The sequence below is a fragment of the Drosophila simulans genome, chromosome 3L, assembly GCF_016746395.2.
Source record: "Drosophila simulans strain w501 chromosome 3L, Prin_Dsim_3.1, whole genome shotgun sequence".
NCBI lineage: Eukaryota > Metazoa > Arthropoda > Insecta > Diptera > Drosophilidae > Drosophila > Drosophila simulans.
The window spans coordinates 4301647-4324300 of record NC_052522.2 but is presented as its reverse complement, the minus strand read 5'-3'; the positions used below and the strand labels follow the sequence as shown (position 1 = coordinate 4324300).

The 22654-nt window shown below is 42.6% G+C and overlaps 6 protein-coding genes and 1 long non-coding RNA gene across 19 annotated transcripts in view; 5 read left to right on the top strand and 2 right to left on the bottom strand.

The window, feature by feature from the left end:
• Positions 1–1593: 1593 nt before the first annotated feature.
• On the top strand, positions 1594–11750 carry LOC6736775. 3 transcript variants are annotated; one of them, XR_001599775.3, is made up of 5 exons: positions 1616–1840; positions 1900–2037; positions 2096–2305; positions 3666–3844; positions 11405–11750. XR_001599775.3 is itself a non-coding variant. In XM_016170207.3 (4 exons), the coding sequence occupies exons 1-3, from the start codon at positions 1740–1742 to the stop codon at positions 2292–2294; spliced, it is 438 nt and encodes a 145-aa protein (XP_016030407.1). In that variant the 5' UTR covers positions 1594–1739; the 3' UTR covers positions 2295–2305; positions 11405–11750. The 3 variants fall into 3 exon arrangements, 2 of the variants coding, with proteins under 2 accessions (XP_016030407.1, XP_016030406.1); XM_016170207.3 differs by lacking the exon at positions 3666–3844 and having other exon boundaries at positions 1594–1840; XM_016170206.3 differs by lacking the exon at positions 3666–3844 and having other exon boundaries at positions 1617–1840; positions 2096–2301.
• Positions 11751–12545: 795 nt separating this feature from the next.
• Positions 12546–14379, top strand: LOC6736774 (G-protein coupled receptor 52). Its single transcript, XM_016170208.3, has 3 exons — positions 12546–12679; positions 13184–13442; positions 13526–14379. Exons 1-3 carry the CDS (start codon positions 12547–12549, stop codon positions 14100–14102), a joined length of 969 nt encoding a protein of 322 aa, XP_016030404.1. The 5' UTR covers position 12546; the 3' UTR covers positions 14103–14379.
• A 1360-nt stretch (positions 14380–15739) lies between these two features.
• On the top strand, positions 15740–16724 carry LOC6736773 (probable RNA methyltransferase CG11342). The gene has a single exon (XM_002083593.4). The coding sequence runs from the start codon at positions 15839–15841 to the stop codon at positions 16553–16555; it is 717 nt and encodes a 238-aa protein (XP_002083629.1). The 5' UTR covers positions 15740–15838; the 3' UTR covers positions 16556–16724.
• Positions 16585–17870, bottom strand: LOC6736772 (alpha-tocopherol transfer protein-like). Its single transcript, XM_002083592.4, has 2 exons — positions 17420–17870; positions 16585–17355 (listed from the first exon to the last, which is right to left on the bottom strand). Exons 1-2 carry the CDS (start codon positions 17722–17724, stop codon positions 16725–16727), a joined length of 936 nt encoding a protein of 311 aa, XP_002083628.1. The 5' UTR covers positions 17725–17870; the 3' UTR covers positions 16585–16724.
• A 102-nt stretch (positions 17871–17972) lies between these two features.
• Positions 17973–18689, bottom strand: LOC6736771 (probable 28S ribosomal protein S6, mitochondrial). Of its 2 annotated transcripts, XM_039293066.2 has the most exons (3): positions 18636–18684; positions 18475–18541; positions 17973–18408 (listed from the first exon to the last, which is right to left on the bottom strand). In XM_039293066.2, the coding sequence occupies exons 2-3, from the start codon at positions 18517–18519 to the stop codon at positions 18010–18012; spliced, it is 444 nt and encodes a 147-aa protein (XP_039149000.1). In that variant the 5' UTR covers positions 18520–18541; positions 18636–18684; the 3' UTR covers positions 17973–18009. The 2 variants fall into 2 exon arrangements, with proteins under 2 accessions (XP_039149000.1, XP_002083627.1); XM_002083591.4 differs by having other exon boundaries at positions 18475–18689.
• Positions 18690–19069: 380 nt separating this feature from the next.
• The window catches only part of LOC6736770 (formin-binding protein 1-like), a 31691-nt gene continuing 28106 nt past the window's right edge, over positions 19070–22654 (top strand). For all 10 annotated transcript variants that reach the window (XM_016170218.2, XM_016170210.2, XM_016170215.2 and 7 more), the window contains exons 1-2: positions 19070–19225; positions 20065–20165. In XM_016170218.2, coding sequence (XP_016030400.1) covers positions 19213–19225; positions 20065–20165 — 114 coding nt within the window. In that variant the 5' untranslated portion in view covers positions 19070–19212. The remainder of the gene's footprint in view (positions 19226–20064; positions 20166–22654) is intronic.
• On the top strand, positions 19232–19859 carry LOC123327220. Its single transcript, XR_006541782.1, has 2 exons — positions 19232–19467; positions 19823–19859. It is a non-coding gene; the product is annotated as an uncharacterized LOC123327220 (long non-coding RNA).

The window sequence follows — 22654 nt, the reverse complement described above, 5'->3', positions numbered from 1 at the left end:
AATTTTGATTGTGCTAGTTAGTTTCGCCAAGTGCATTGCCACATACTATTAGCCACTGGCAACAGAATAGCTGCCCACTGTCTAAATGCTGAGCACATTGGACATGTCAAAAGGATTTGCGCCTGCGCAGTGGAACATCCAGCATTCAGCATTCGTCCGTGCGAATCCATCCCATAAACTGGTTGCACATTCCCTGGCCAACAGAATGGTCATAAATCGAACAATGTGCCAGCCATTGACAGTTCGCTTAGCTGCACAGAGGTACGGTCTTCTCTTAATATTATGTGTGTTGCTTCGGTTTCCCCGCCGCCGACAATCACAATTTATTGGGCTATTAGCTGCCACTTGAGTGGGGACTTTGGGTTTGGGGAACACCCACGCCGCGTTCCCAAATCGAATTCAAATAAAGCATAAAAGCATAAGAGCTGATAACAAAGCCAGGTACCCCGCTCAGACAATTAACTGATAACAATTCATTAGCATTTCGTGTGGGTTGCCCATCGTCATCTGCCATCGTCTTCATCATCATCACGATCTTTTTCATCAGCTGCGACAGCTCTGCATTGGAGTTTAGGTAATTTGACAGCCATTTGATGAGCGACAACATGTGGCCAAAGTGTTTCTTCTTAACTGGTTTGGGTGGGAAGCAGAATGGATTCGATTTTGTTACAGACAATATAGTTCAATGAGAAGAATGAAAGACAAGCCATGATTAAATGGTTTACTAAAGTTGGGAACTTTATTATTAATTGAAAGATATTGAAATCTGTAACAAATGTTAGGTAGTTAAATTTAGCATTTTTATATGATTATTAATTCAGAGCAGAATTTAGTCATCTTGATGTTATCGGCGTGTGTGTCAGCACATTTGTTTGATTCTTGGCCGTAAGATCGTAACTTTTTGCATGCCCTGTCAGCCATTATCCATGACTACCATCTGGGTTGGTTTTTGGTTTTGGGTTTTCGAATTTGAGGCTGGGCTGCTTGACCAGCAATCGTACGAACGTGCCTCAATTTGGGGCAATATGCAGTGTCAGTCGGCGGGAGGAGAAATACGCAAAGACAAAGGGGAAACTGCAAGAGACGTGGCCATAAATCCGAAGCGAATGTGTCAAGCGGCAGGCGAATTTTCCAACACAAAAAAAATAAAACAAAAATAGACAAAAATGCCTGAAATGTTCTTTTGACACTGTCAGCATTCTCCAACCCCATAATTTATTTGATCACGCTTTTCCGAGGCGATTGTTGACGGAAGCGCACGAATTGCCATTGCAAATTGCAATTGCAGCTCGTAGACAAAAGCGAAATTCGCAATGTGGCAAACTTGAATTAGTCAAATGATGATCCCGCCGGGCAATCGATCGTAGAATGTTCGACGATCTTCGACCTTGGCGCCTTTTTAAGCCTTAACTTCCAGGTAGTTAAGGATAAGCAGCATAGGCATCTGGCATCGATGCATTGATCATGCTTTCGCATTAATGAGGCAATAATTTAATAGATACTTCTTAATAGCTACTGCAGCTAATCACTCTATTGATAAAATGTTTGCTATCTATTATGTTAAGTCAAAACTCCAAGCTATTTGCCCTGCTTTTCCTCAACACTCAAGGCTTGAATAACATGCGATTTAGTATTATTTTGAAATTTCAAAGAATCAAAACCAACGCTCACACTCATTAGTTATTTTCAAAATTTTATCCGGACTTCAAAAGGTGGCCAGCAGCCAGTCGACCAGGCCAATGATGATGCCTCAATTTGTGTTCTGGAAGAGGGATGCCAAGAAGAGCCAGCTGGAGCAGATCTCGCCCATCTGGAGGGATTTGAATGCAACATTTGTGACGTAACACGCAGATAGGATGACTTTCTACTTTCTGCTACTAAATACCATATACCATATAGGGTCCTTAGCTGGAGTTGGCTCATCTACGCATTTTCCGCACTGGTTATCATCACTTGTGCATATTTCGCATATTGTGAGCGCTGCCGAAGAACTGAATCAGTGCGACGTCGACGGGTGATTCAAAGAGCTCAAGAGCGGTAATTATTAATTAATTAATTAATTATTATTTAATTTATATTTTATATATCACTTAAGACCGCCACAAAAGCGACGACCGAATGCGGCCTATCGGGATCACCAGATCTACCGCCACATCATCCTCAGCGTGGCCAAGTACATGAAGAATCCGGATGGCATTCGACCCTTTATAGAACACATGGAGCAGCTATATCCACTGAGGCACAACTCGGCCGATCAGCAGCAGGTGGCCGAACCAAGTACTGGAGAAGATTAGAGATCAGGGAGGTAAACCCAAAAGATTAATTTTGAATCCAAATTAATAGAATACTTGCAAGATAAAATTCTTTTCATAAGTAGTCTAAAATGCAGTGAAGTGCTCTCACTTATTTAATTTCCTATCTACTAATTTTATTTCTTTAAAAAATAGCTTAAAGATCTTTCTTCTATAAGTAAGTGCAAATTTAAATTCCCGATGAAAACTTGCAGATAATAGATACCAATTGCGAACTAGAGTGGCAGCAACTAGATAAATTAATTAGTTTAACCAGCCTCATGCTTTTGGCCAACTGAAATTGGGTCATGCGCAGTGGGAGATTCTTGTTGGCGGTGCCTAAAAATATGCAGTGCTATTTTTACCTGCCACAAATATAAACAAACGCCATGTGCGTTTGCCGAGCTTTCAGCTGGCGAAAGCTTCGCTTTCTCTCGCTTCCTGTTGCTGCTTTTCCATTTCCATTTCCAGCTGCCCACTCTCAGCTCTCTCTCTCTCTCTTTCGCTATTGAGAGAGTTGGCCGAGTTGTCAGGGCGTCAGCAGAAGAGTGGAAAAGCGAAAAACAGTTGCCAGTTAGACAGTGAGCGCGTCGCATCTACGCACGCATCGAAAAGATTCAGCGGCAGCAGCAGCAGCGCGTTCAGTGGTTGTTGTTGTTGGAAACGGTGGAAGCACACACACACCTACACACAGCAGACACAACACCAACACACGCCCGCATACACACACACCAACACGCGGCCAGCAAACACACTTTTTGGCTGGCCAAAAGAAACAAAAGTTTGTTCATCCTTAATTTTCATTGCATACCAATGCCAATCACAATCAAAAATGGAAAATTTGAAAATGCAAATGGCAAAGTGAATTCAATTAAATTGTGCAAATTACGAGCTAGAGGATAATTGAAAAATCAAGGCACACACCTGCGCACATGTGTCTGTGAGAGGGTCCTGTGTGCGCCGTACGTGTGTACTGGCATCTGTGTGAGAACGCCTTTGGCTGTATGTGTGTTGAAGGCTAAGCAGAAAATCAGCAGCCCACGGAAAAGCCAACAAGTAAAGCGAAAAAATTAATGTTGCATGTGCCCCGAAAATCGGAAAATTGGAAATGGAAAATCAGTTAACCGAAGCAAGAAAGTTTTCGACAGTGCAAAGTGACAAAGTTTGAAAGATATTTTACTATCGCGACAGCAAAGCCATAAATCGTGCCCCTTATAAATTATCTTATCTGGAAAGAAAATCCATTTAAATCAACACCACATAATGCATGCATTAAAATATTATTTGATTGATTTATTAGTGAAAAAGTTTCTTTGAGGGCCACCGACTTGGTTAGATATATCTTAAGCCCACATTCATCTAGATATTTTACAGTTCTTGCCTGTTGCAGCCAAAGAGTTAGCAAACAAAGTGATAAAGACAAAGTGTTCAAGACAAAATGTAATAAATACCCATTAAATATTATACAAGAAATCAACTTAATACTCAACCGATCAACTGGAAAAACTGAGCAATGTCAAGGCAAAGGTTCTCAACAGGATGTCCCGTCTCAGGTGAGCAGTTTTTCGGGGGCAGGAGCATCAAGTCGAGCTTTGCTCCAGACGCATCCTACCTCAACACAAAAAAAAAACTAAGATAGATGGGAACAAACAGGGAGCGAAAGGGAACGCGAAAGAGCGAACCAAAACATAAACAACCCCGAAAAGAGCGAAACTCTAGAAGTAATGGTCGAAAGGAAAGTGCTGGCACTTAAAAAAATGTCTTTAGATTTCTGGGACTTTTAAATTTTTTTAAGATAATTTATTTAAGATAACATAAAACGTGTTTTTTTTATCAATTAGTTGGCTATAATCACATTGAAATGTTACACCTTTTTAAAAGTGTCTAATCTATATATGTGTGTAATAAACTTTGGCCGGAAACAAACTATACCGTAATAAAATTTAAAATAGTCTTAAGACTTGAAATTTATATTGTGATATTTTTCTCGCAGTGCACTGGAACCCCCACTTCTCCTATCGGAAATGCTGTGCTGTTCTTCTCATCTCCCTTATGCTCGTTCCTTCGGTGTTGATGTAGAGATACGAAAATAGGCAAAGTTTAGCAAAAAAAACGAAGAATTACAGTTGGAAAGCTCAATGCAAAGAATGGCAGCATTCGTTGGGGATTAGCCAAAGCCAAAAGACTTTCCGCAAATACTGAAAAGCTCGGCCTGAGCGCATCATTTTCCACGCAAATTTCGTTTGCGAAAATTTCAATTTACAGATGTTTGGCAAACAGGATTTGCAGGATATGTGTGCATATGTATGTGTAGCATGCATCAGCCAAGATTATGTATCTGTAACTCGGTCACACGTTACACGCTTCTCCGTTTTTTTTTCCCCCATTTTATTGACTTTGTCGTTTTATAGGCAATTTGTCTTCTGGCAGCCGTCGATAGCTTTTGCTGTGTCATAAAATTACGCGCCAAGCGAATGCCCCGTATCCTTATTGGTATCCTTATCCTTATCGGCAAGGACCGGGTTTCGGGCTCGGACTCTTTCGCTGCCAAGTTGTTTATTTTGTCGTAAATTTGCCTTCAAGGACGCGACAACACCGCACAGTCTGCCTCCCACCGCCCCCCTACCCGCTCACATGGCCATTTTATCGATCACACAATGGGAAATTTCACACGTTGTCCCAAAGGGCTGGGAAATGGGTTGGGAAACGTACAGTGGTCGCTCCTGGCTTTAATTAATTCGAATCACCAGGATAAGGATAGACTTACTACAACAAATTGGAGGTATAAATACAGAGAACTGTATCTCCACATAGAGAATATGATATGTATTAGAAATTTTTTAAGTAATAAGTTACCATTCAATCTATGTTTTAGATCTAAGAATCTTAAAGATACAGAATCTAATCATTGTTGGATATACCTACACATTCGCTTTAAGCAGAGAACACTGTGGCAACTGGTCCGTTGTGTCGAGTTGCGTTTCGTTGCTCGTCTTTAATTACGTGCGCTGCAATTGGCAGCTTCAAGGTCGTTGCCGTCTTTTGCATAATTAAGGGTCACCCACCGCGGCCCATCCGCCCAGCGTGCCACCCCCTCTGACTCATTGGTGCACCCATCGCAAGTGGCTTTTGTTCTTGCAACACAGTTTCTGTTTCTGAATAATGCAATTGACGCGGGCGTGTGGGCGCTGACACAGTTGCCATTTTTCACACATGACCAGCCGGAAAACGGAAAACAGAAACCAGAGACCAGGCACAACTAAGAACAACTGGCACCGTGCAACGTGCAACGTGCGACGAGCAGCATGCAACATTCGCCGCATGTCCGGCAACCGAGTGCAATTTCCATAGCACACTTCAAGGCTGGCCGCTGTCTAATTTACATGGCAAATGACGCTGCTCTGGCTTTCTCCGCTTTCACTGCTTTCTCCGCTTTGCATTTATGACTCGTGACGTGTGATGGCGATTGTCCGCCATCCTTTTCTTCGCCGTTTTGTGTTTCGACACACGTATTCAATTAGCCCGATAAAGGAAGCAAAATGCCGCAGCTGCTGCTGCCCACACATTTGCATGTGAAAGTCCGGGAAAATTCGAGGGTGCTGCTGGTGCTTTTTAGCGGGAAATGCAAGCCGTTTTAGCCTTGAAATAAAACGGTACTAATAATTTTAATTGGACTTTAATTCTTACTATTCTTTCTAGGGCTCAAAAATATTATCTTCGTAGATACAATCTTTTTACCCAAATAATTATTTACTTAATTATATTCAATTCTAAGTAATTAATATTTTTTTCCAATTCGGTCTGCATGAATTGTTTAATTTATTTTCACAAATTTATATCTCTTTTGATTTATGACCACAACGTGTATGTGTTTCGCGAATATGCCGTGTTTTTTTTTTTTTAATTTTGTGGCAGACACGAGTAAAATTTTGGAAAGTAAAAGTGCGGTTGTTTTTTGGCGGCTTTTAGGTTCGACAACAAATAGCTGGCCAAGCAGATGAGGCAAACCAAACAAGTGTTTCTATATTTAAATAGCTTAAGAGAACAACAAATTTAACATAACAAATATGTATGATGAAATTCTAGTCTGCTATTGACTAGCAAATACTCTTCGACACCATTTAAACTTTTGTAGATGGTTCTAGTATATTATTTGTTAATTACCACAATTTGTTTTCCCGCTCACAAAAACAACATTTAGCCCAATGAAAGGAAAACACTTTAACCAAAAACAAAACAAACGCTGGTCGATAGTCGGCCTAAGTGGACACACCCATTCAGCCTAAATTCTCCAACACTCCCCTATTTTTCGCTCTCAATTTTCCGCCCCCAACCCCAATTTCCCGCCCCGCGTTTTCTCCGATCCCCCCGCCATGACTTTCACCTCCTACCACGCACACACAAATCGCAACTCTCTGTTTGTCCAGGCCATCGTCTAATTAGTTGTGGGCTGTGACCGCCTTGATTTATATATTTATGATAGGCGTGGCCCTGGGCTAGTGCCAACTAATTGCCGCCGGGCATTCCCATTTCCATGCCCTTCCCCCTTTTCAAATGCAAGGAGTAGCTTTCTTTTTGTTGCCCCAGGAACAGGCACAGATGCAGATACAGATACAAAACGCGTTCACAGATACACACGTTAATAAGTGTGCATTTGGCAGCTGCTGCGAACAAATTGCTTAAATGTCAAACCGTCCTCAGAGCTTCCGGCTGAATCCCGGCCAGACTTGCCAGCTCTTTTAGCGTCAGCTGGCACATTGAGCCAATAAGCCTTTGGTGCACTGAAAAAAAAGGAGGGCAGTCATATAAATCATATACCAGTAATGCTAGTAATGTTATACTAAAAGAAAACTCAGCTAATTGGTTAGATATTATCTTAGTTTAATAAGCATTATATATAGTTTATATTATTTGATTAATAATAGTAGATCTTTTTCCTCTGTGCACGTGCATAGAAACCGCATAGTCATGATCCCGCCTTCCGTCCGCCCTTCGTCATTGGCTGAATTCGATTCACCCCGTTTGCTTATCAATCAGACAGCGAATAACAGCAACAAATAAACAAGTTGCTGCATTTAATAAACCAGCAAAGCAACAACAACAATGCAGTGAAAAGGAGCCATGGCGGGGATGACAAATTGATGCATTGCCGTATTGATTGAACGACTGGCTTTGCTATTGCCAGTGCCACAATAAACGCCTTGACTGAATGTCAAGTCGCAGCATTGAAATGAATTTCGTGTTGGGTTTTTTCTTTTATTGATCGATTGTTCCAGTGCTGTGTGTGTGTGTTAGTGTGTGTGTTATGGGTGTATATGTGTATGGGTGTGGGGTAGGATATAGCCGGTATCAGGAGCCAATACAATTGTCCTTAGCGCCGAGTGCCGCCAGTCTTATTTATTACGCATACGTCACGTTGTCAAGTGGTGGGGTTGTGGTTGAAAACGAAAAGAAAAGGCCAGCCCATGACTGTGACCTTGCCAATTGTGAGCATCTGCAAACCCTTGCATTTTGCCATATTCAAGATATTGCCCAAAAAGTAGAATAGAACCTTAGCCCAAGGGGAAATCAGAGTTAGTGAAGCATTCGACGAGCGCTAGGAAAATCCAGTGGGAAATAGAACAATATAAAACTAAGCACAAGTCGCTGTTTGCCCTTGGCCCGAGCCACGCCCCCTCCCTCTAACAACGAACACCCGCGCAACGCAAAATTGGCCCAAATAAAAAGCATTGCGTATACGACATGTGGTACGGCATTTCACAATGCGGTTTATGACCATAACAGCGGGTAGCACGTGAATTTAAGTTGGCCCAATCACGCACCCCCCGCCGTCATTTATTTTGAGGACGCAAAATATTCAGGGCATTTCGCAGGCAAATTGGATTTCTTTTTTACGACGTTCCTTGGCCAAATTACTGTTTTGGGCTGCCTATTATTATTATTATTATGCCAATATAGAGAACGAACATTTTGCTGACACTTTTGGATGAGCTAACATTTTCAGTAACTCAACTGAATCGATTCTTTATATCTTTTTAAAGTTCGTTTCTAAATATCTGCGAACATTGCAGTTCAATCAATGCTTCGATATCTAATTTTTTGGATTTGAAGCTTCCCAAATTGTTTTTGTGGTCGAACTGTTGCATTTTACGGCAAAGTTTCCAGCATTCTGCCACTTTAATTGCAATTTGCCTGCAGGCATTTTTGGGTTGACAAAAGTTAGTGGCCAAAAAGTTTGGCTCGGTGAGCGTGGGGCGAAGCAACAGGCAGCAGGACCGCCTGCAAAGTCCTTAAGCTACTGAGTGACAGGAGCTGCCAAGTCTAGCCCGGCGCCACGCCCCCTCCGCCAGCGCCACCGCCTTCGGCGTCTCCTCCGCTCCCCGAAGGACGAGCATTTCCAGGCATATGCGACACTTGACATGCGTAAGCATAAATTATGCAGGCGCCGCAGCAGATGCACTGAGCAAAACAGGTGGCACCATGTAAATACGCTGCACGAAATAGCAATAGTCAACTGGCTGCTGTGCTGGGAAAACGAAAATGAAAATGGAAATGTAAATGAAAATAAAAGCCAAGGTGAGGTCATGCTTATGTAAAGACGCAGCCACGTGAATGGCGACGATGACGTGGCGCCCATCCGCAGCAGCCTTGCCAGCCTTGTCAGCCTGCCACCCACTGGTGCGCCCACTTCTCGTCCTGGGGCTTCCTGCCAACAGGCAGCGTCATCAAACGGGCATAGTATCCTTCTTGGGCCTGCAGCTCGCCTTGGCCTTTGTTGCGGTATTTCGCCATTTTGTTTAAACACGTAGCCATCCAAAAGTTTATTTATAGCCAACCCAAAAGCCTGGCTCGCCATCCTGCCACTTTCATTCACACCCATCTGCCACATATTATACGTGGCATAGAACTTGCCACCTGCCAGGCATTTGTATATATATATTTATATATATATATATATGTGGTTTTATGACAGCGCCACATTCGATGGTTTTCCGCTTCTGTTTGTGTTTCGTTTCGGGCTCAAACTTGTGTGTTTTCTGAGGCGACATAAACACGCATGGAATACATATTTTATGGTCCCGAAAGCTGGAAAATCTACAGAGCAAAAAACCAAAAACAGGTCGACGGAAAGTCGGGCGCAAACATACAGTGCGTTTCGGCAATGTAGGCCAGTGACTTTTTTAGCTGCTTGTAAGATTCGTACTGTGCATATGCTTAAAGGATATTAGATCATAAAGTAGTTACAAAAGCTAACTCACACTTCAATTTTCTTCTAGACTTTCTAATTATGTTGTAAATAAAACATAAATGTTATATTTTTTGAAATAAATTATATTTTATAGGATTGGCTTGCCAATAAAAATGTTATTTCCCATTATTTTGTGAATTGTTATAGCACTGACCCAGTTTGGTCTTTATTCTCCTCCTCAGTTTTTAATGTATTCCTTTAACCATCGCAAGCTTTAATGGTCAGCTATGTGGGTTACTTTAATTTTCCACTGCAACTCAAGCTGCATTCACAATTTCGTATCTCTGGCTTTTCAAGTTGGTCAAAGGATTCGCCTCCGGGGCTGGACTAAAGTTGCCCCCAAATGGGGGGCCACATATTATTTTTAATTATGCCGAGGACTTAATGGGCTGCCCTGCAATCCCAGTGGCAATCAAAATCTCATCAGCTTGTTAGCGGTTGCCCCCAAGAACAATGACCATGTTTACATAATTAATCACTGGCCGCGCTTATTGATTATCCTTCCAAGAAAAAGCGCGAAGGGGTTCGCTGAACCCAATTCTCCGGCTCTGTGGGCCTCCAATTTCCGGTTATTCCGGCTGCTACTCCTGGGGTCAAGGGGCACTCATTATGCGGCGGGGTCCGCTTAAGTTGGCGGCCATAACAGTTATTTCAGCGTAATTGCAGTGGGGACAACCGGAGTCGAGTGGATTTGAATGGTTCGCAGGCGGAGAAGTCATTTGCACAAATGACGCTGCTGCAGGTAGCGTCATCAACTGCAGCGGCTTACGTAATGATGGACAATCAGGGGGAATGATGTGCTACGCAGGCTAATGCAATCCATTGATATTTATCACCTGGCCACCGACCGACTGTCGAATCCGATGCCCATGCCCAGTTACCCCGTTATCGCTAATTTAATCACCTGGTCGAGCAAAAGAGGGGTATCAACGCAGGGGCGTGAATGACAAACTTGTTACCTCACTCAACGACATCCCCTAATGCCTCCCCCTAATGGCATCCCCATCCGTGCCCATGCTCATCCTTTGGCACTTGGAGCATCCCCGTCGATGTCTAATGGCATTTGATAATGGTGTTTGTGTTTGTGTCTGCGTGGAAAATGGCACGATGACGTCGTAGGTGCCTCTAATAGAGGCTGTGGTGTAAAGCCAGTGTTGGCAATTGATTTGTATCTGAATTTTAAGTACAGATAAAACGAATATACATACATAGTATATTAGATTAAATAATTAAAGGTGTTTAAATGTATGATTCATTATGTATTGAATTCAATATCCCAAAAGATTCATATCGAAATCGATCTACACTGCGATCTTTTAGGCACATATATAAGTGATAGTAAATAATTTTGAAGTATCATTTTGAAATGATTTTTAGTATTGAAAAGTTGCTTGAAAGTAGCCAAGCTGGCAGCACTGCTGCGGGGCTCGTTAAATATAGATGGAGTGGGCGTGATCGATGACGGTGGTCCACAAATAGAGACCAAAGCGCAGACCCCTCGAGATTTTTAACAGTTCCAGGCCCCTCGAGAGACAAACCCAGTTTGAGCAGCCGGCCAGTGACAGCTATGGCTCTCAAACTGTGTCAAGTGGCACCGCAAAGTGGGTCATTGCAGGCGGGAAAAGTGGGTGGTGCTGGAGGCGATGGTGGTTCTGGTGGGTTGGGTGGCCCGGGTGGCTCTGAAATAGCAGGCAAGTGACGGGCGCAGGATAAGCACGCTTATGTAAAGCGTTTGTGCAGCTAAAAGGCTTTTTCCGCCTGCTGCCGTATGTGGGATAATTTATTGATTGGCTCAAGATGGGAGATTCTGTAAACTATTTATGGAGCGCTAAAGGCATTCAATTGCTATCCTTTGTCCTTCCAGATGCGCACAATTAGCTTAAAACGACAGCAGGACGCGGAGTTTCGACACCAACAACAGCAACAACAGCCAGAATTTACAAGCAAAAGGATAATCACAATCACCAAGCAGCGAAATTAAATAGCAAAACCGATACTTAACAACCGAACTATTATCGAACTATTTTAACAACTTAAATGTAGCACAACAGAAGCCTTACAAAACAACAAAACCATTTGTGCTGTGCTTTAATTATAGTCGAAAGATATTTCAACCAGCCCGAAAGAAAAAAAACCCCGAAAACCGCGTAATTATTACACATTAAATAGTTAAATTAATAATCATTATTCTTCCACTTGCGAGTTTGAAATGTGTACATTTTTAAATCGATATTAAAACTAGTAGCGAATTACTCAAGCATACAACTAACAGTTTTGACGTTCATTAAAACTTAGCAAAGAGCGTTGTGAATTTAGCAAACCAAAACGAATTCTTTAAACCTTTAACGATCCTCTAAGATAGAACAAAATTGTACGCAATTACTAGATTTTACGTGTAAGATTTTAGCCCAAGCAACATTTTTAAACGAGCTTCAGACACACACACTAGCACAACCTTATCCTTAACCTTAACCACGACGCCAGGATTGTGAGGGTAACAATCAAATGCTTGGCTCGGCGCCAAAAGGTGGGCAGTAGAAGTTGCAGCCCGAAAACAAGTAGGCAGTAGAAAATTTATACAAATTTGGCGCCAACGGTGGAGAAAGGACGAAAAAACAGCGCCAAGGACTCCGACGACCTTCGCGTGTGCAAGCCTCGTTGCACAATAAAGGACGCCACCAACACTCGCACACACACACAGACTCACACATCCACACACTCACCTAGGCACACATAGACACACTCACAGACACATACAACCGAAGGCACAGGACAATTGCATGGGCGTCCGCCATGACCGGAAGTAAAGTACGGTCACGTCCACGTCCACTGGCCTTTGCATAACAATCAGCCCGCCAAGAAGGTGCGGAGAAAGCGGGAGAAAGCAGCAGCGAAAGCAGGTGAAAGCAGGAGGAGCCAAGGAGGAGGAAACGGACAAGGAGCTGAGGCAGCGAATACAACGAGCACAGGAGCGCCCATTTCCACCGCCAGTGCCAGCCCGTAAAAATGCAGGAAATGAGCTACCTACAGGATAATTCCAAGGTGGAGGCCCTCACCAAGGCGGTGCTCATATCGATACTGGGCGTGGCCATCGTCCTGTCCAACCTCCTCATAATCGCCACCTATGCCAACTTCAAGGGTACGTTGCACGAATATCGCACTCACATAACACTTTCCACAGGAACATCTCGAACGTGGTTGGGTTTGGCCTCAAGCATAATATTTTCATAAGTAACCTATGTGTTGAATATCATTTATTTTGACCACTTACGTCCAATGTTTATACTTAAAATGCATCCATGATTTTGATGTGAAAGTGAAAGGAATGAAGTAATACGGCATCCTCCCCAAACATTCAAATGTGTTGTTTTATTGTTGTCTTAATTGCTTTGAAAATTCAAAAACCAATTGTGCTTAAGCATATTATTTGTTGTCCCTTTTTGTAACTAAACTTTTATCCTTTCAATTGATTGGTATTGGATAAATTTAAGAACCTTAGGTTTCTAAATAGTTATAGTGAATGTCGTACAAATAGACTCGCCCAAATTATTGAATGATCCATTTAAATATTATTGTTTGCATTTGCCTATTATTTTTGAATACCCCTCTACTTCGTTTCCTAACGATATTGGTGTCATCGCAGGACCCACAGAGGTGATCAACTACTACCTCTTGTCCCTGGCCATCGCCGATCTGCTCTGCGGACTCCTGGTGGTGCCCTTCTCCGTGTATCCCGCTTTGACCGGAGAATGGATGTACGGCGACATCGTGTGCCGCTTCACCGGCTATCTGGAGGTCACTCTGTGGGCGGTATCGGTGTACACCTTCATGTGGATATCGGTGGATCGCTATCTGGCGGTGCGGAAGCCACTCAGATATGAAACGGTGCAGACGAAAACGAGGTGAGTAGCGCCTATGGATTCCCAGTTCCTGCTCAACAAAAAACTGGATTAATCTTTGATCTCCTGTTACCCTTACCCTGCAGATGCCAATGCTGGATGGTGTTCACCTGGATATCGGCGGCCCTGCTGTGCTGTCCCCCAATCCTGGGCTACTCGATGCCCATCGAGAACAACATGACGCACATCTGCATGCTGGACTGGGGGAATATGGCGGCATATAGCGCCACCTTGGCGATATTAGTCTTAGGTCCCAGCCTCATTTCAATCGTACACAACTACGGCTATATCTTTGTAATGATGCGTAAGATTAGGTCCGGCGAGCCGATACACGATAAAGAATATGCAACTGCTCTGGCTGAAAATTTATCGAACCCTAGTCATATGATGTCATTCGCATTAGTCTTTGCATTCTGGGTGTCCTGGCTGCCATGGATTCTGTTGCGTCTGTATGAGGTGGTCACGGGCGATGTTATCCAAAGTACTCTTATCAACTTCGCCGTCGTCTGGATCGGCATATTGAATTCGTTTTGGAAAATTCTAATCATGACCAGTATGTCGCCGCAATTCCGTATCGCTTTGAGAGTATTTTGCTTAACCATTTGTTGTAAGACTAAGGGCCGTTTGCAAGCAGAGCTAATCGGGTTGGACCCAGATGACTAGAGTTAGATTTAGATTTTCATTCTCCTCAAAAAAAATACAATAATTATCCGTAAATATCCCCCTCCCAGCCCCCATCCTCCGTAATCCCTTTGAGAAGAACTACAAAGTCCTGCAAGTAAATAATTGGTTGTAATTGCATTGAGCCATTTCCTTAACTCTCTATCTCTCTCTCTCAATATATATAAACACTTACTTGCCTGTTTGCCATATAGTTGCATATTTACGGGCCGTTTGGCGCTACGCGACATGCCAATGAAAGCACCACCCACAGCCACAGCCACAGAAAAACTGAAAATCAAAAACGCAACCACTCAGCCACCATACAGCAACCACACAGAAACACCAAAAAACACCAAAACCACAGACACGTTGAAAGACATATTCATATTTCTAGACCTAAGCTAAGCTAAGAGTTTTTAGCGTATCCAATTATGATTGATTCACCGATTGATTGATTGAATTGATTGACGATTATTATTGTGTATTTATGAGCTTACCACGTATATACTTGTACTTAACTCTAGCCATATACATATACATATGTAGCAGCGATCTAATTCTAATTCTAATTCGTAGACAAGAGACAATTCACTAGGCAAGAGCAACATTTCCGTTTCCGGTTTACAATTCGAACTTGCTACAACAAAACAATATACGAAAATCATATGCTACTCGAGCAGCAGGATTATTATCTAACGATTGCATAAGTATAAACCTTTTTCAAAGTCCATATTAAGTAGCATTTAGAATTTTACAAAAAGAAATCGTGTAGAGTTTATTAAACAATTTGCCAAACTTGACGACGGGCCGGAATATGAGAATTCGAAATTCGGAAAATCTTCAATTTTCGCACGCTTTGCGAATTGCGCTTAAGAAACGAAAAACCCAGGCCCACTAAACGAATATAAAACACAGCAAATATGTTAAAATCCAAAAGCAAATAAGCCCGAAAAGACATTTCCAGTAGTTCTTAGCCATACAAAATAAAACTATGATACTGAAAGGATAGGCTAGTGTGAAGTTTCGATCGTTGTTCAAATCGGTAGAATGATTCATTTTCCTTTTGGCCGCCCCTGAACGCTTCGATTTGGTGGGCTTGCCAACAGAGCGTTGCAATTTTGCCTAGTTCCCTTAGTGGGTCAAATTCAGTTTCCCAAGCGCCGCCGATGAAGCATCCAGGGTCCCAAGTCGAGTGTTTGTCGTTGAATATTGTTGATCATTGTGTTGAATTGATGATATTTTAGCCACAAACATGCCAAATGCGAAAATAGCGAACGAATTCGAAGACGAAACATTGTGTATATTTTGTTGTTGTACATTTCATTGACGATATTTTGTACATTTAGTTATAGTTCGAAACTAATTTACACACCAAAGAGCAAGTGTTATCGATTTTTAAGTGTAAGGAAATTGTTAGAGCCCTATAAGCAGATAGCAGAGGCGTTTCGACAAATATAAACAAAGAACGCAGTAAATAAACGCAAAAATGATGATAATGCATTGTGAGTTTTACTTGGAGAGGCAATTTGAATTTGGCGGTTTTTTAAAACAGCACCTTTGAACACTGGCCTAGTGATAATTGTAGATGTTAACTCAGTTAACAGCGCTGCTAGAGATGGCATGTTAACCTCATTGCGCATCTATATATGATATATCGTCTTAGCGACCATCTCTTGCAGCATGTTTCTGTGAAATCAAAACAAATAAAAAAACGAGATACTTAAATCATTTAAAATATGGAAATTAGAAACAACGATCCCGGAGCCGTTCAATATGGCAACTTCTTCAACTATTATCAGTTCAGTTCCGCCGCAGAACGCGTGAAACTGTTACCAGATGCGGACATATGGCTACCAGCTCTGGAGAATGGAGAATCCCAAAGGGATAAACCCTATTTCATCCTGGATGTGGGTTGCAATTGCGGCGTGCTCACTCAACTCATGCATAAGTACCTTGAGGAACGTCTTCGCAGATCTGTGAAAGTCCTGGGTGTGGATATAGACCCTCGGCTGATTCAACGTGCCACCGAGGAGAATGAATCCCCGGAAGATGTGAGCTACGCCTGCGTGGATGTCCTCGATGATGGTGCCTTTGAATCCGTGAAAACATATATGAAGGTGAATAATCTCCAGAAGTTTGATGCAATTTGCTGCTACTCCATTACCATGTGGATTCACTTGAATCACCATGATCAAGGCCTGCGATTCTTTCTGCAGAAGCTCTCCAATCTGGCAGAGCTCCTGGTGGTGGAACCACAGCCCTGGAAATGCTATCAGAAAGCAGAGAGACGCCTGAAAAAAGCCGGAGAGATATTCCCTCTTTTCCTGGAACTCAAGTGGCGATCTGATGTGGATCTTCAGATACAAAAGTACCTGGAAGAGTCGCTAGACCGCAGAAAGATATTCGAATCCGCACCAACTAAATGGCAGCGTAAGATCTGCTTCTACAGATGATAATTCAGGTATAAAGGACAATGTTTGTATAGGAGAAACCTAAAACTGCTGCGAAGTATCGTAGCATATCCTTTATTCCTATTCCTACTTTTGGATTTAACGATTCAATTGATACGAATGTGTCAACTGGCTGATAAGGAAATAAAATCTTTAAAGTTACAAACTGAAACTAGTCCACGTTGAGCTTTCTAAAGGAACCTTCTACTCCGAAAAGACCCTCAAAATCAATTGGTTTTCCAGGACGCAGGCTCTCGTCGGTGCCGAAGTTGGCATTTTCCTGGAAGAAATCGGCGTACTCGTCCAGCTTCTTCTCCATGGCGGCCACGATTTCCTGCGTGGTGCCATTCTCGCCGCCGTATTCCTCGGGCAGATATTTCAGTGGAATCTGCTCCGTCAAGAGCTCCATTTTGTTGCCGTGTACAAACAGGCGAGACTGCATTTTCTTGGACATCATTGGTTTGAACATGTTGAACAGCTGCTCGAATCCGGTGATGGTGTTGATGAAATGCTGTGCCTTCAGACGCAGTGGGAGAGCCTCCTCCGAAAACACAGTGAACTTTTTAGCCATCGACGGCGTCATCTGGAATAAGTGTGCGGCGGTGGCACCCTTCATGTCCATAATGAAAACTACTCCGTTGACATTGGCGTAGTCGTCCTCCAAAATGGCAATCTCCTGCATTGCCTGGGCCACTTGCATGCACTCCAGTATTGTGTACTTCTCCACTGGCACCAATCCCATGCGCCAGATCCCGATGCGAGGTCCATTTTCATAAAGCGGAGTGGGGAGGTAGATGATGGCACTGTTGAGGAGAATTGCATTGATAAATTAAAGATCTTGGAGTTAGCTGGCGTCAAAATCCTTACCCCGTTTGATGAATCTCCCGGAACTTGCTATCCGTGGTGTTGGTAATTCGGAAATAGTCCGGATACTTGGTCTTCAGCGTGTAGTACTTATCTAACTTGGACTTGGCCCGCTCCAAACTGTACTTGCAGCCGCGCAAGAAGGCCACCAGAAACTGGTCATCCATTCGGGGATTCAGATGCGGCTGCTGCTCGATCCATGTCTTGAACGCCTGCAGATCGGCTTCGAGACGTTCGGGATCCTCCTTGAGCTGCTCCTTGGCCACTTTTTGCAGCTCCGGCGTGAGTGGACGGATTTGCGGAGACATTTCTAGGTCGTTTGCGGTCAGGAGGAAGTACTAGTGAACTACTCGGCGATTCTTGAGGCACTACCTGGCCAATTTACGTTCTATTGATGGTCGATTATACGGAGCTTTATCAATTAACTGATAAGCGTCCGATTGGGGGCCATAAACCAAACAAAGACAAACATTGTGAAAAGTACTAAGATAAGAGGCGCATTTCATAAGGAATACTTCAGTTTAAATTAGCCAAAGATCGGGGAACCCACAAACGGTTTTAGAATACATAATTAACGCGTTTTATTTGGTGTTTTATTTCTGGAAGGGATAGTAGTCCAGGCCGGAGTTGTAGTTGAACTTCTTCTTTTGCTTCTTCTGGGCGGCCGCGATGATCTCCTGCACATCCTTGCGATACGCGGGTGGCAGCATCTCCTCGTGCAGCGTGCAGGGCTTCTGCTCGGGCTCCTCCACCTTGAAGATGTAGCGCCGTATGATGTCGATGTCGCGGCCAAACTCCTCCTTCAGGTCTGCGATCTTCGTGGGCGCCGTATCGAAGGCAATGGTGAAGTGGGTACCTTCCCGGTGAACCACGCCGTGTTCGCTGACTTTGTGGGGCAGGGCGCGGGATCCCAGGTTCTCCAGCTTCCGGATGATGCCGCCCTTGTCCAGAATGGACTCGGCCGTTCGCCTAATCACGGAAATCAGTTCGGGCTGCGGGCAATGCACATTTCTTATTTACTTTTATGTAACTGCCGGTGGATTTCATGTGCTACTCACGCGGGGCAATTGGCGGAGCACCAGTGCTAGTTCGTAGGAAGGCATTCTGACCAGTGAATGGTATGAGCTGGTAAGTAAGTTAAGTTATGATATACACGGTATTTTCCTTAAGTTTTAATTCATTAAAGAGTTTAGCAAATCTAAAAAAATTGTTGACCCACCAGCTGATAGTGTTAACAGCTGTTGCAGGGAAAGTACTAAAAATGTCCTAGCGCCTGGCGCACATGCTTACACTTCACAGTGTGTCAAAATCTATTGCTCTAGAGAAATTTATGTTAGAATTTATAAAAAATATATAATAATAAACGAAGCTCTTGCCATTTTAAAAACAATAATAACAAGTTTGTTCCAAGCTAATGAAAAGATATCTTTATCTGTTTCTAAGCTATGTTATTCCATACCTTAATTAGTTCTTAAAGCCACAATAACATATTTTAAAAGTCTGGAATGAACGTAAAAGTTTAATAAGCTTGGGGCACACATTAACTAAAGTTTCATTTGTTTTATTTAATAACAATTAAACTTAACAGTTGTTCTCAAAATGGGTTCGTAGCCCCGCTAGATGTTAGAAAGTTCGAAATTAGGTCGCCATCTGTCTCTGGTCACACTGCGAACAGCAGAGGTGTGCCTATGCAAACACACTGCGGTCACACTGTGTTTTGATGCCGAAGTGAAAAAACGAGCGGAAAGTTGCGAGCGGATAAAATTGTTTTTTCGCACGCCAAAAAGGAGAAACAAATGCTTGCGTTGTGTGAGTGCGGGTGTTCCAACTGTGTGCTTGTGTGTGTGTGCAAATGTCGCCCGAATTATGACGCATACGAAAGTGCAGGCGCTAAATAAAACCCGAAATCGAAAGAAGTTGCAACTGCAAAGCAAATGCTGAAAATAAGTTAACAAAAAATACAAAAAAAAAAAACGGTGGCAGAGCAAGAAGCAGAGTGCGTGCACTCGGCAATTGCGTTTACTTGTGTGCGTGTGTGTGTGCGAAATTATGTAAATACAACAATAGTAGAATTCCAATTGTCCTCTCTTTCTGCTTTTCTCAATTATGAAATGCAGTTGCATCGCTCTCTATCTCCATCGCTCCCTCTCTCTCCTCACTCTCTTTGCGCATCGAAATGCCAGTGCATAGAATTTTCTTATTTTGCACTTATCACTAAACAACTCCCAAAAAAGAGTTTAAACTCTCATTAGCCATAATTTCCTCCACCTTCATTTTTCTACCTGCCGCTGCAACTGACACGTCTGCATTGCCACTCTTTTTTTTTACATGCTTTCTTACCTGCCCAACCACCGAAAAAAAAAACAAAAATGAAATATATCTGACTCGAATTGCTCTCTTTCATAGAAAATTAAACATCGCGTCGCGCAACGCTGAAAAAAAATAGAAAAACAAACGGAAAATGAAAACGAAAAAGCAGCCATAAAATTAATTAACCTTTGCGGGAAAATATAAAACAAAAACGAATAAAAGTTCTCATCTTTTGCTCTTCTCCCTCGCTTTCTACCTTTCTCCCTCTCTCCTCGCCGTCTGTGGATTACATTATCTTCTGTGGATTATTATTATTATAACAACAACAACACATACAGTGGCAAGCGGATTGAGCAGAAGCAGCAGCAACAACAAACTGGCCGAATCGGAAAACTCAGCGCAAAACTCCAACAACATGAGTTGGGGCACCGAGCTATGGGTGAGTCTTTCCTGGATTTTTAGGGGCTATATCTTCAGATAAGAAGTCGTATTTCATTAATAAAACAGGGGGTTCTATAGGGCAAAAATTGTTCTGCTTATTTGAGGAATATGAATGTATCTTTATAGCTAAGAATCAAAACAAATTCGTAGTTTAGCTTGATCAGTATGTAAAGTTCCCATTAGCTTCTATCCTAAATGTAGATAGATATAGATACAACTTATAAACGACAACATTGTTAAAACAAAACCAATTAAATTAGCTTAGAGTGCTTAAACTTATTAAGAAATTTTAAGCATTCATCAAAAATTACAAATTGCAAACCACACACTTTTAATTGAGAGAACTACCAGAAAATAAGCTCGAAATTCCGGTTTTGAAACCAACTGACACATTCTTCCTGTCAGAAAACCCTACATTTTCTAATTGGATACCCAATCTCAGTGAACTTAAGCGTGTCAATTAATTATTATTTCAATGTCATCGGTTTGCCCATAGGAAATCCACTCAAATGCTCGAGCAGTGAGAATTTTACAAATTGCTTCCCATAAGCCAAAGTGCAGGCAAATGTTTTAAGAACGCGCGCTTAAAGCGTCCGTCTCTCTCTGCCGCTGCACTGCCGTCTCTTTCCGTCTGCCGACCAACTTGGAACTCGAAACTTTTTTGAAAAAAATAAAACTGGTTTTGCGGGTTTTATGTAAATTGCTGCCATATGAGCACGGCCAGCAGCAGCAGCAGCGTGCGCCTCAATTCAATGTGTGTACACACACATATGCATATGTATATTTTTCGGATATATCTGCTTTCTTGTTGTTTTTATTTTCCTCATAGTTTGCGTTCTGTTTCGCCAAAGACCCCACATTCCACTTCGATCCATCGGATTTCCAGTGCCGGGTCTCCCCACATTATTATTATTATTTTCTTGTGTTTTTTCCGCTCTGTCTATGGGCATTCTACGCCTCACAGCTGTTTTTCTGACGCTCTTTTCATGTTTCGTTTAGGCCGAGGGCGTTGACACGCCCAGCTAAAGCTTACCTGTCTATACGGGGATTAAAAAAAATATATGTATATAAAATACAAAACTCCATTTTAGCTTGCCTTAGCTGCCTGCTTTTTTCCGCCTTTTTAGCCCGATTTAGTTTTTGCTGATTTCAATTCAATTCGGATACTCGAATATCGATGGGCTTCCGCCTTTCGGGGGTAGTTTTCCTTCATCAGACAGCAGCCGCCAGCCGGCACACCCTCAAAATGTGCGCTGGTGTGCGTGTGCTCGTAGGTGTGTGCGCGTGTGTGCTAGTGTGTGTGTGTGAGCGGAAAATTCGCCTCGAATGAAGAGGAGGTGCCCCGATGTCAGGACCAAAATTGCACGTCTAGACATCGTTTTGCAATCTGTTTGCTGGCACTTTATGCACTTTTTTCCCATAGTTTTTCTCGTTTTTAGTTCCAGGGATTTAGTTAGTGTCTAATGTTGGTTTTGGGCTCTGAAAAGCTTACCAAGTGTTTGTCCAACGGATTTGCACGGCTTGAAATGTGGCAGAAACTAATAAAATGCAGCTGGTAGTTGGGAAAGCAAAATGACAAATGTAGCACAACAACTACTTTATACTGAACTAATTAAAAACTAGACATATAAACTTACTTTTAAATAATAATAACCGAGCTGCAGGTATAAACAATCGTTCAAAACTTAACAAAAGAACAGTAGCAAACACACATTCTCGAGAATATAAACAAATTCTTCTCAGCTTTTATGGCCAATTCAACATTGTTCGACTTTTTGCTTTATTCTCGACTTCGCGACTTTGTTTAGTGACTCATGTTAGTGGTAGAAATCCAGTTTCTGGCGCCCCTCCTCCGATTTTCCGCCCACCACATCTTGGGCAGACTCAATCACGAAGCATTGTTAGCTTGGCTAAAATCGGTAGCCAAGCGAACATTATGCTTCAGATGGCCGAAACGGTATTTTCAATATTTGCATAATGATTTGCACGCCACACGGCGAAATACTCGATATGCCACTTAACCCAAAGAAAGTGTAACCAGCAAGATTTCGGTTAATTGAATTTGTGCATGGAAAGCGAGGCGGACAAAATTAAAAAAAGGCAATAATATTGTACATTTATAATGCAGAAATCATAGCCTACGTCCGCCACACACCCCTCACCCCACCGCCACCCCCTGCTGTCCAGTTTCTTGGCCTGGCTAATAACTGCGGCGATCGAGCGCGTGGCTAAGCGGGTCAATTGTGGGGCCAGAAAAAAAGCCAACAAGCGCCAGTCGGGAAAAAAAAACTTTCTTTGCATTTTTCGAGTGCCCACTTTTTTACGAACCCAAGATTTTCACTTTAATTAAATTTAAAGCATGCGCCGTTCGTTGCGTTCGTTGCTTTGCATATGCAAAAAATGCCAAATATAAAATGAGTAAAATGTTGCGCCACCGCAGACAGAAACTTGGTTAAATACGATCGCTTTTTGTTAAGTATTTATTTC